Source organism: Dioscorea cayenensis, unplaced genomic scaffold, assembly GCF_009730915.1.
Source record: "Dioscorea cayenensis subsp. rotundata cultivar TDr96_F1 unplaced genomic scaffold, TDr96_F1_v2_PseudoChromosome.rev07_lg8_w22 25.fasta BLBR01000458.1, whole genome shotgun sequence".
Taxonomy (NCBI): Eukaryota; Viridiplantae; Streptophyta; class Magnoliopsida; order Dioscoreales; family Dioscoreaceae; genus Dioscorea; species Dioscorea cayenensis.
The window spans coordinates 1-13,028 of record NW_024086849.1 but is presented as its reverse complement, the minus strand read 5'-3'; the positions used below and the strand labels follow the sequence as shown (position 1 = coordinate 13,028).

The 13,028-nt window shown below is 39.1% G+C and overlaps 1 protein-coding gene across 1 annotated transcript; it reads right to left on the bottom strand.

Annotated features, from left to right (window-relative positions):
* Positions 1–334: 334 nt before the first annotated feature.
* Positions 335–3,983, bottom strand: LOC120254452 (mitochondrial import receptor subunit TOM20-like). The gene is made up of 6 exons (XM_039262552.1): positions 3,779–3,983; positions 3,385–3,463; positions 3,077–3,246; positions 2,896–2,943; positions 1,718–1,798; positions 335–759 (listed from the first exon to the last, which is right to left on the bottom strand). Exons 1-6 carry the CDS (start codon positions 3,875–3,877, stop codon positions 631–633), a joined length of 606 nt encoding a protein of 201 aa, XP_039118486.1. The 5' UTR covers positions 3,878–3,983; the 3' UTR covers positions 335–630.
* Between the last annotated feature and the right edge of the window lie 9,045 nt (positions 3,984–13,028).

Below are 13,028 nucleotides of genomic sequence, written 5' to 3'. Positions count from 1 at the left end.
GCACAAACAGACGAGAAAAAGGATGATAGAGAGAGAGCCATCAGTTTATCTTATTTTATCTACTAATTTATTAAGAAGAAAGAGAAGCAGTCGCCACATCACTAGCCACATCAGCCACATCACTAGCCACATCAGTCGTATGGTTGGTTCGCATGACTGCTTCGCTCTATGCAGATACAGAGGAGGCCAGTAGTGCATGCACTAGCACCCACTGGATCAGCTGCTGCATACCTGGAAATTCAAGATAATGTATGATCTACCTTGTACCCATTCAGCACCCTCAGCATTTCATCATAGAAAACTTACGAAACTAGCAATAAACAAACCAAGCATCAAAGGGTAACAAGATAACATAAATGAAAAACAAGCTAGGCTGATTACCATAAACAAAAAAACAACCACCTAAAACAAGATCAAAGTATTGAAAGCAGCCTCCAAAAGGGAATAAATTTTTATAATTTAGGGTATCTATACTGCTCTCTTAGCAAATTGTCCCTGATATACTCCTTGTCTGGTCTGAGAATATTGTTTTATTTATCACTCTGCCTCAATAACTTCCTCTGCGTTGATTGACCAGACATTTGGTGTTAGCAAATGAGAGCAAGCATTATATTCGGCAGCTGGTGTTTTTCAGCGTGGTGGTAGTGGTGGGGGAACATGAGACTTGGCCATTCCCACCCATGCAAAAACAGCAATGCCGAGAATCACCCACCCAAGTATGTCATACTTGAGATCACTGTCTTTCTTTTTCTTCGAAGCCTGATGTACAAGAAGAAATTTGCATCATGATGGTCAGCAACAGAAACAAAGGCAAGTGCACCAATCAAAATGTTCTTTTCGTTAGACCTATCCATACAACATACTTGAACAGTTAAACATGGCCTGCATGTAATCGAGTTACAAAGTTTCTAGTCATTCAGGACACATGGATGAAGATGCCGAAAAGGTTGTTGCTGCATACAAAATCGATGAGGAATCCTGTGCATGACTTAAGCATGTGCTTATCTTAGGTTAGTTGACCTTACCTTAATTCTAACTCAATTTCATATCTTTTTTTTTTATTATTTAGTTTGATATTATTGTAGTGTTAATTCTACCCTGACTTATGCCTATATATATATATATATTATTAATCTCTAGAAGTTTTGTAACATGTAAAAAGAATTCATTTTCTCAGCAACATAACATTACCAATCAAACATACTAGAATGGCTTTAAAAAGGGGGATTACAGGAATTCAAAACATTTTCTTCAAAAGATCTTGAAGACATAAATAGTTCTTCCAGAATAATGTAATATTTAGATAATGAGATTGCCCTCTTATAAGTGTTGAGTGCCTATTTCCGAAGCCTAAACATCTCTCGAGTCACAACCTTATGGGCAGTGCTCTTTCAGAGGAAGCTACATAAAACTTTATAAGTTAACCTAAGTTAATGCAAGTAAGGGAATAATGGAAATTAGAGTTAAAACTCAAAAAATTCATAACAATTTCATTCACATTAAAAAGGAAAAAATATTCAAAGTTCAAACACTAGTGGTTGAAGATCAGAAAATGCAGTAATGAATTATTAACACCCAAGCAATGAGTTGAAGAAGAAGCAGACTAGGAGATATACTTGTTCTAGGACATGCTCATTAGGAGCTTTGTAGAGAACAGCACATAAACATAAATTTGCAATTTATCTCACACAACCCTGATAAAACACGGAAAATTTACCTTCACATTAGATGATGGTCCTCCCCCTAAAGCTTGTTGACCGGCCAACTGCCTTTGCAGCTCCAGGTGGAGTTCAGGTGCCTAATGAAATTAAATATTGGTTACTTCCAATTTTTTGTTGTATAAAGAGTAAATGAGATACCAATCTAACATACCAGAAATGCTGCTTCAAATACTTTCTAGATAATATATATTTAAGAAAAATAACTGCAAGAACTATAAATTTTTAAGGCCAGGATCTGCTGTGATAACAAAAACATGGCTTAAATCAGGAACCTCCAGTTCTCCCAGCCTATAATCAACCATATGGATCACACTATGTTTTGACACTAAAAAACTCAGCAATCGTACAGCAAGCATTAGCAGAACCTTATTCATAACAGATCATAGAAAAAAGCAAACTACAAATTTCATGACTATTCCCCTAAAGCAACACAGCCATTTGTTGTCAGCTCACTTGATGAAAGCTATAAATTGATAAAAACAACGCATTGGCCGAGCAGATGACAACTTTCTAATATGAAAAAAAAAAATTATAATAACCAGATGGCATACAAATTTTCCAACAAAAATTCAAGAATGATTCACACACTCATGCCTAACTTCACATTGCCCTCTGAGCTTCTGACACAACAAAGTTTTCTAATTTTGTGGTAAGTTGTGTATGATAATCCCTCACACTTAAAAAGTCCATTTGCAGATCTAGGTTTATGCAACATATACAAGGTTTGTACGGACTGATCTACAACTTTTATCTCATGTGGCATAATATATAGCCAATCTAGTTCCCTTCTTTTGTTTCTTCAATACTGGTGATATCTCTCCATCACTAGAATGACAGTCTTCTTGCTTGGTTAGTCCACCCAGTCCTTTTCTTCATTCAGGGTCAATAAACAAGACAACTAGTATATAAGAGAGATCATCATTTCCACATATTCCCTACTTTACAACAATAGCGATTCTCAACCTAAGGCTTGCCCTTTTTAGTTTAACCACATTGATCCCATATCATATCAGTTCCATATACAGATTTAACTGGACAAATAGCTTTTGCTGATAGTATGTAACCCTCACAAATTTTTAACTAGAAAATGAAGAGATATCAAACTAAAATATAGCATCATTACCAACTGCTATGATACATAAAATTAAATATAATTTGAATAGAGCTAAAATACCTTGGATGACATATCCAAAGATTTCAAGTACACATCATTTCCAGGATCCTACAATAGAACCAAGATGTTAGTTCCTCCCAAAAGACAGAATATTCTTCAACAAATTACCAGCAAAATTATAAACCATGAAAATCAAGCAATAAATTTTTTTTATATTATAACAAGGGAATTGAGATAGTACCTCCTCCAAGGCTTGTTGGAAACACTGAGTAGCCTTTGTAAAGTATACCTTTGCTGTGTCCGAATCTGGAGTATAGAATGCACGGGAAGTGTGGGCATTTCCCAAACACCACAACGTGTCATGCTTTCTTGGATTTACTTGTAGAGCTTCTTCCAATTTTGAAATAGCGTCTGATATTAAAACATATTAAAGTATTAAACAAAGACTAATCTGACTTTCTGCTACTTGTCAATTGCCAAACTTCAAACACATATGAAAAGGATATGAACTGCCAAAAAAAAAACCAACTTTATGCCATAATCATATACCTTCTACCATCTTGGTACCCTCAGCGCCCCCCTGAAACTGGGAGAGTTCGAGCAAAGCCCCGCCCCACCTTGTAAGATTCTATAGAACAAGATCAGATCAGAACCTATCATTCCAATGTTACAACAGAAAAATTATATAAACATGTGCATTAGGGTTTCCACTACAAGAAATAATGAAACATCAGGATAATTACCACTTATAATATAGAAGATCAAAGTGCGATGCAGGTTTTCTTATCTCCAGACAGATGAAAAGTGCCATGTTTTTCAACAAAATCCAAAAATTTGGCTCCGAAAAGCAACATAATTCAATCAATGACTACGTTAGAGTATGCAAAGAAACTCGAAACGATTGAAAAACATGAAAAAAACGAAAGAAAAAGGGATCGCTCACATCGGCATCGAGAGGGTTACTAGCGTAGGTGGCCTCGGCGTTCTTGCGGGAAAGCTCGAAGAACATAAGGCGCTCGAAATCACTCTCGGGGAGCTCCATAGGAACTGAATTCAATGGAGAAATCGCAGCGAAGTGGGCTCTCGACGGAGAAGAGTAATTAGGGTTTAGAGGAGAAAAGTGAACGATCCCGGGGAGCAAAGTGACATGGCGGCTTATCCCGGTGGGGCCCTATATAACACCGCACTTAAACGGGTCGGATCCATACCCGGATCCGCTTCCCATCCGAATCCGCTTTGGATGCCAGTGATTGTGATGTTCATCCCACCAACCTTTAAAGGGTTCTTTGGATTGGTTTCTAAAATGCTAAAAAAAAACACATTTTTTATAAGTTAAGTATTTTTGGATGGAAGAAAAGATATTTGTATTAGCTTTTCTGCAAAAACAAAAGATGTAAATTCAGCTTTTTTTTCAAAAGCTAGTAAAGAGGTGCTTTTGAAAAAAAAATCACTTCTGAAAAGCTGTTTTTAGGTGTTAAAAATTACCAATTTACCCTCAATAATTAAACAAATTAATACCCTCAGTCCTAACTTATTAAACAACAACAAACATGACAATAATAATAATAATTTATTATTATCATAATACATTAAGTTATAATAATAATAAATTATAATTATAATAATAATTATTATTGCAATAATAATTATTATTATTTAATTATTGTCATAATACATTAAATTATAATACTAATAATAATTGTAATTATAATTATAATACATTAAGTTATTATTATTATTATCATTAATATTTTCATTATCATTATTAATAACAATGTATAATAATAACTCAATGAAAAATCAATGAATATCCACTTTAGTAATTTGTCACCCTTAAAAGCACTTTTAAAAATTCACATCCAAACAACTTCACACATATAAAAGTACTTTTACATTAGCTTATCCAAACATAAAATACTAAAAAACACTTAACTTACTCTCAAAAGTACTTTTAAAAAAATACTTCTATAATAAAAAAAAAAAACATTTTTTTTTAAGGCTAACCCAAACAAGGCCTAAATCTTTTAAGAAAATTCAGCTATTTTTAAAAATATATATTAATAACTTAATAGGAATAAAATGTTTAATTTAATTTTAATAAATAATTTGATATTTTTATGTTACCTAAAGATGTTTTTTTTAAACCCAAACCTTTATCCCAAATAAACTGCTTTTTTTTATTAATTAAAGTTGAAACATATCTGGTGTTTTAAACTTTTAATATGTTAAAATTGGTTAAGTATAATTTTTATTATTGGATAATAATTAGAACAAAATATTGTATATGATTAAAAGTGGTCCGTGATATGTAAATATTGTAAAATTTTATTTTATTATAGGGAAAATTACTGTTCACCACTCGTAATTTTCAAAACTTCCCAAAAACCCCCTCCTACTTTTACACACCCCGGACAACCCTTCCGTTAGTGTTTAACTTCCCTTTACCCCTACTGCTCACTTCAAATGGGTCCATGTTAGTGAAATCCCATTTTTAGCCTACGAAAATGGTGGAAAAGGAAAGCGCTGAAATCACATCATGTTCAACCTCAAGGGGCTTTGCACGGTTTCGATAGACAATGCCAAGGAGTTGCATTACATCTTGTTGTTCTCCTCATTATCATACGAAATATATAAATCGGTTGGTTGTAGAAGTTGTATTACGACGAGAAGAACGATGAATTACGACGAGTTCAGTTTTCGTTGTAAAGTTCTTCCTCGCTTTATGGTTATCTATTTGTATATTTTAAATAATGTTTAACTATTTGCTATTATCCGTTTAAATATTTTTACTAATATGTTTAATAATTGTCATATCCATTTAATACTTCCCATCTCCGCTTAACATTATCTTTACATGTATAACTATTCATATTAACGATGTAAATTCTCAAAAGTCTCTGCGTAAAAGCGGTGATCTTTTTCGTTTGATCCGAATTGTTGGCGGTGTGCGTGGCGGTGGCAGGTTATGGTATCCGCTGCATAGAATTAATGAGCGATTAATTCTTATGCTGCGATAACATAAATTCTCGAACACCCGTTCGTTCTCGTCGATCGATGTCGGCCACTGTGCGTTTAACTTTTTTCTCGGATATGAAGAGTCGACCGCGTGGACTTCACACCATAAATAACCGGGGAAGAACCCTCCCCATGGACAACCACTCCTCATCGTCCTCATCATCCTCCTCCTCCTCTTCCCACTGGACAGACCACTCTATCCGGAAAGGATGTTTTCGTGAGCCTTCTTCCCTATCTTGAGAATCGATTAGCCGTAATCGCTGAACCAGTTAAACTATCTTTTTCTTGCCCAGGCGAAATGCTCTCATAATTACCCGAATCGCGAGAGGATTCTCCGGTGATGGGATGCGGAAAGCAATTAAGAGAGCATTTCGACTTGGGTAAGAAAAGAAAGTTTTCACGTATTGCGTGATTGCGGAGGATTCTCTAGAGGAGGAGATCGTGAAACATCCTTTAAAGACGAGGTTGACATTTACCACTGAGACTTTCTACATTACTGGTTTAAAGAAAAATGGCGATCGGGTGTACAACTATTAAGTTCTCTGTTTAACTATCAGGATCTTCGTTTAAGTCCGACCATGACACATTGATTAATAGTCGTTTTCATGAATGTGTGTTGTTTAACCTTTTTTAATGTTAGTACGTTAGTGCGGGTTCAAGTTGATGCGCATGTTATCTGACCACTGTGAGCATTCGAATGTATGAGACACTTGTTTCAGTATATCTGAGGGTTGAGTCGTGAGTGTCAATCAAAGTCCCGGGACGTTGTAAATGTTGTAAATCTTTTATAAATAAAAGCGTAACAAGCTTATTTGATCGTGAACTCTCGAAAATTTAAACATAGACCTAGTAAAAACAAACAATGTGGGGAAAACAAAAGAAGCGATCATTTGTAAACAATAGAAAATACGTAAATATGTTTAAACAGTAGACGGTGTTTAAGAAAAAGTTACTCTTTAAACAATGACAACGGTGTAAACAATAGAAAAAAAGTTAAACAATACTCTAGTTACTCTTTAAATAATGACAACGGTGTTTAAGAAAAATACGTAAAGATGTTTTAAACAGTTGACCCAGAGGTACCCATCTTCATGCGATGTCGTTGAAAAGCATTCAATTTAAAACAATAACATATTATTTACATGATATAGACTTTAGTTAAACAGTTAACCATTATTTTAAACACTATATGTATCTGTTTAAACATAAAAAGCTTGAGCGTTATACAGGAGACTCATGTTGAGTTGAGAACATTCATTCGAGCGATGACAATATGTCTTCCTCAGCGACGATGACGATATATTTCCCTTTTTGCCCTTGGGATGGAGGGAAAAATACCGCCCAATCACATCACGTCTAGTCTAACCTCTATGCATACAATCGTCAGCTTTTTGTTTGCCTTTCTGACATTTGCTTTGTTCTTTACATCTTCTACTTCTTCTTCTTCATCTTCTTTTTGTTCTTCACCATTTGGTTTAGTACGATTTGGTTTTTCGAGTCAGATATATTATGAAGAGTTTTTGTGGTATTGCTAGATTCGACGGGGAGGGAAGGGTGCTAATGTTCAGCTGCTCTCGGACTTCTTGGGAGTTGGTGTTAGCTGAGATATGTGAGCGATGGGGTCTCGAAGTTTCTCTGATCGAGGGTTAAGTTCATCACACCGAGATGGATATAAAAGCGGTTTGCCCTGATAGAAAGCGATGTTGACTTCCGACGGATGTGTCACGTCCCACTCCATCTTCAAATGTCATGTAGTTGATCTTTGTCGTCGAAGCAGAAAAATGTGTCATTGCAGAATCCTAATGAAAGCGAGGTTTACTCGTTGTAGTTCCTTTTCTTTTAATTATTCCAGGTTGTTCGGGGTCATTATTGTGTAAATATGTCCAGTCACTGTTTAACATATTGTACTAGTCGTTTTACGTTATTAGTTAAATGCTTAAGTATTTAATTTAACGTTTAAATATTGTCATTATCACTTAAACATTATATTCTCGCTTAACATATTGATCTTTTTATTTGGTCGAGTGTCTGGCGGGAATTGGATTCGCTGAGTGCTCCCATTCGTCCCCACTGGTGACCACTGACGGTGTGGGATGTCTTCCTTCCTCGTCGGATCGTTACGAAGTCTTTGTCGTTGGATATTGGACAACGTTTTGGCCCGAGTGTCGAACATTTCAGGGGATGTACTTGATAAATGCGATCAAAGGAATTTTTGACTTTAATTTCATAAAGAACGAAAAAACATCGAATTGTTGCTGGAATGTCTTCTTAGATGGTTGTCGTTCGAGCGCCTTTCATGCATCAAAGAGTATAACAAAAAAATACTTTCGGAATCAAGACTAATCAACCCGTCGCACACTTGCGGTGGTGGCGTAGGTTCGGCGTCGCGTCGAAAGCGTCCATGGGTTAGCGCTTCGAGTGATTGAAGCTCGAGGGACCGATCCCTTATGCAAGGCCAGCCCGACATTCGGAAGGGACATGTTGCGGGGAACATGGTGTCCACGCATACCATACAAGCGAGGCTTGGTTGGGAAAAAGAGCATGCCGGTGGTCCTCGGCCGGTGGCGTCTCCGGCTACGTGTTTGCTTTGGTATGTGGATAAAAGGTGGTGAAGACAAATCCGGCGGCGTTGCGATCGTGGGAAAGAGGCGGTGATCGTTTTAAGCGTGCATTCTTTTCTTCAGTAGCGTGTATTGTGGGATTCAAGAGGGCTTTGCAGGGCCGTGCTTTGTTTCGATGGTACCCGCCTCGGCGAAAATACAGTGCACTCTCTGGGTGCCCATGGGGAAAGATGGAAAGCAATGGTTTTTCCACGTCGCCTTCGGTATAGTCGACAACCAGAGGCCAGATGCCAGTGGACTTGGTTCAGTATCTAAGTTGAGGCGATGCCTTACTACGAGGATGGAGATTATCGTGAGATAATTACCTTCGTGTCGGACGGTCCAAGGGGCCTTGTGAGCGTGATTGCGAGAGTCTTCCCTTCTCGTCACATGCATCTATCTTCGACATTTGGAGGCCAATTTTATGAAAAGCCAATGTCGAGACTTGGGAAGGCATTGAGGGAGGAGTCTTGGTCTATATGCTTCCGCATTGTGTGGCAGTCCATGACTAAAGATTTTTGATGATACCGTGAATGAGCTACCGAGGCAGCATCACCGAGCTCATCATTGGTTGATTAATAAATCGGATAGTGGCATTGGTGAATTATCATTCAGGAGGGATCGTTGGGGTGAGATGTATTCAAAGCGTCGCGGAGTCGTTCGATGCTTGGATCAAGGAAGCTCGCTCGTTTACAGGTGGCGAGTGGTCGACTCCGTAAGGTGCTGCGAATGTTGGTTTACGCTAACATTTTAGTGTTACCCTTTAAACGTTCACGAGCGCTTTGTTTGAAAATACCTTGTCTGACTTTAAATATTAATCCTTTCGTTTAAATATTTACAATAATGTTTAAACATGTTTACGGATTATTTAACCATCACTGTCTTTGTTTAACTTATTTGCGGTTCAGAGTTGATCTGGCATGTTATGTAGCACGGCGTGAGCAAGCGAGCAAAATGGGAGACTACTTATGCCCGGATCATACATTCAAGGTAGCGATCATTGTTGAGGGGCATTCCGCGAAATCTTAGGTGTTGGTGGTGTATTGACCGATGATCGATTCGCAGTGATCGACGATGACGCCTGTGACTAGCGTGGATCTACGCCGTCGAGAACTTGTTCGTATCGGAAGATGAGCGAGTTTATGGTATCGTACACAGAACACGCTTGGCTTGTGACAACGATGCGAGCAGATTTCACGATGTACATTGATGATTTATTAAGCGGGTGCCGCGTCGGCAAATTACAAACTTGCGTACAAGGAATCTACTATTCCCACGCACAGCGATGTGCAGGGCGCGCGCGCAAATCGTGAAGCCGTTTCGCGATCGCTCACGTGGCGGAAACGGCACAGGCGGCCTGAGCGCAGAAAGGATCGGCGATGCGCCAGCGCGTTTGATGTCCGCGAGTACGGTGCAATGCGGCTGCCAGATCGATACGGTCGCAATTGGCGATCTTACTGATGAAAGCGTGGCCCGACTTCGGTATTGTTAATAAAGGCGGCGATGGCGAAAACATTGTGTATTGATGGAGTTTTTCGTATTTAAACTGCTTACTCTTTCTGGTGGTGAATTGTTACTTCGAGAGACGTTGTTATTTTAGCGGATACTGCCGTAATTTGAAAATATTTCAAGCTGATGTTCAGCACGATATATGGTATGTTAAACGATGAAGCGGAAATTTCTTCTAGCTGATAAATTAAACAATGAAGTAAATGGCTGAGGTACAACACCTTTACGATGAAACACAAACAAACTTTCGTTTGAGATGCTAAATTATTGATGGGCGGCTTACATGTTATTTAAACAATGAATGCATTGTTAGCGAGAGCAGGTGTTATTTTAAAGCGGAGTGCGCGTATTTTAGAAATATTTAAAGCGATGTTTAAAAAGCGATATAGTAGTATGTTCGACAATGAAAGTAGAAATGTTACACGTAGGCGCGTAAATTAAACAATGAAAATGGCTTGAATGGAATTTAACTGCTTTACAATTCAAAACAAACAAAATTTTACATTAACATATACAAGTCGTGCTCTTGAACACGCAAAACGATGAATTGAGATTTGTCCGGTTACGTTAGAAAATAAAATTAACATTTCGGATATCTGAGGACATGTCGCGAAAAACAAAATTTAACCACGGCAATGGCTTTGTCGTGAATGGCCGTGGTACATCCTCCCCTCCTTAAGTATCCCGGAGTGAGCATGCCGTGTCCCCGAGTAAGGAGCGTCGTACATCTGCGGTGGCGCTAACGCTTCTCACATGAAGTAATTGCTCGATAAAAGCGCCCAGGCGTGGGCGGTATGATCGGCCAGCTTCCTTGTAGGCGTGGGGTTTCTATGTCGACTGCGAGTGGGTACTTTCTTGAGTGTGGGCTTCATGGGAACTCCATATGTCGACATTATGAATAGATTCGACCGAGATATGCAAGTCAGTAGAATAGCCGATTTAAATACCAAGCAGAATATTAATAGGGCGTAATTAAGAACTTTCCTGTGTCAATGACGTCCTTATCATTACCGGACATGAAGAATAATACTGTATTCTTGTTTATCATTGTCGGAATGACGGCGTGTGCCATTCATGATTATCGGAGGATGACGATTTGAACTTCGTGCGATTCTTGTATGACATCGTATATAAGCCAAAACAATTTCAGTAAGGAAATCGTTTCATTTTAAACTATAAGCTATATTTAAGCAGTGTTTATATATTTAAGCGTTATAGAATATAATTAAGCGAGAGGAGAACAAAATATTTAAGCAATTATGAATAAGAGTTAAGCAGTAAATACTAAGGTTAAGCATGGCTAGTTTAAGCGATTAAAGACTTATGTTAAACATTGTCCACATGATTTATTCTGCTCTTTTCCATTGGCGGCTGACAAGCTCGTTTCTCTGCGTCAACCTTCGGTAAGTACTTTAGCCGTGTAGCGGCATCCTTGGGATCTTCGCAAAGCGGTTTCTTACGTTCGGTCATTCGTAAAAACCAGGGCGTTAAGCGCGGCCAAAGCGACCCGCATAATGTACCACTGTGTTGAGTGCTTAACTACGTATGTCCATCTTGCATCAGGCGGGCTAACGTGGAATATCGCTTCATAAGCGCTTGTCGTCGCTGCGCTTGTCGTATCGCCGTGGTGGTGGATCGCCAGCGTAATCGCGATCCGGTTCGGGCAAGGCATGATGTATTTGGGAAGAGGGGCGTCCCGTGAATACGCGCGTGGGGTGTGAGAGTATCTTCGCCACTCTGTCGAACAAGTTCGACGAGGTGCTCTTGATGGGTCACATGTACTCGTGGAGTCTTTGATATCTGCAGCCCTTGAGCCGACTGGTTTTCTTAACCCACGAAGACGGCTGCGTCATCATCGCCAACCAGACCAAACCGCGAGGGGCCCACATCTTGAAGTGCAGGCTTCCGGCGGTTTTGCAGATCTGAATTTATTAGTGCGACCATCGTATCTTTGCGAAGAGAATCAAGAAGGGGCTCTCTTGGTATGTAGTTTCGGCTGGGTGAGCAGCGCAAGCGGTGTCCCGATCGAATAATCTCCCGGTGTCGAGGGTCGTGTTATTTTTCAATTCGGCTAAAGTCTCATTCTGGGTGTCAAATAGCATCAAGGTTGACCGCCGTAATCACCAAACTGCCATAATAGCAATAGCGTTCGGCCGTGCGGTGTTAATAGTTTAAAGCGGAAATATAAGGTTTTAAGCGGTAAACTCTAGGTTATTAAGCGAGGAGATATAAAATGTTAACGAGAGACCCATTTTGTTAGCGAGCGAGAGCCTGCTTAAGCGGAGACAACAAATGTTAAGCTGTAACATCTCTCATTTTCTTAAACGTCAATACTCGTTTTGTAAAAGCGCAGCAATGTCGAGCGAAGCGGGAAATGCTGCGTTATAAATATTACAATCATAACAATCGAAAAAACTAATTCGATGGTGTATCACGTCTGAAAATGCAAAACAAAACAAAACCCGGTAGAAGTCTCTGTAGACTAAAAAAACCGATGAAAATCCACTGCAGGACTTGATATCTTCCAACAAAAAGCGGAACCTGAAACAAAACCGAAAAAATCTTTCTTTGTAACCGAGCGGTTAACATAAAACCATACCAATCGCTTCAGATTTTCAAAGCCCGATGAAATGCCAACTAGTTGTGAGGGGACTTCTCCTTGAGATCTACAGGTGGAAAGGGAAAAGGCGATGAAATGCCGATTCTGGAGGCTTGGCGCGGTGGCAGCTTGGACCGGAGCGAGCCGGAAATATGAGGCGAAGGCGTGGGGTTAGAGAGAGCGATTAAGCGGCTCACGATAGAATTAGGTCTCAGGGTTACCCTCACGGAGAAAACCGCGAGCCCTCTCAAATCGAGTCGCCGAGATAGGTAGCCGGTATGGGCTCCCGTCTGACGAGCGTTTTAAGTCGAAAAGATTTGAAAGCTCGCTCACATTACAGCGTCCGATTCTGAGGGTTTGGGGTTTGAAAAGCATGGAAGTTTTAAAGGAGGGGGATTTTAGGATTTAAAGCCCAACAGGGGTGTTTTGGTAATTTCCTGAAACTTAAAGGGTTTTGGCAATTTCACTTT

Coding starts and splice junctions, on each gene's coding strand:
- LOC120254452 (XM_039262552.1), bottom strand. CDS start 3,877: ATGGAGCTCCCCGAGAGTGATTTCGAGCGCCTTATGTTCTTCGAGCTT. Junction 3,247..3,384: donor GGGTACCAAGATGGTAGAAG/GTATATGATTAT, acceptor TTTTAATATCAG/ACGCTATTTCAAAATTGGAA. Junction 2,944..3,076: donor TCCAACAAGCCTTGGAGGAG/GTACTATCTCAA, acceptor GTTCTATTGTAG/GATCCTGGAAATGATGTGTA.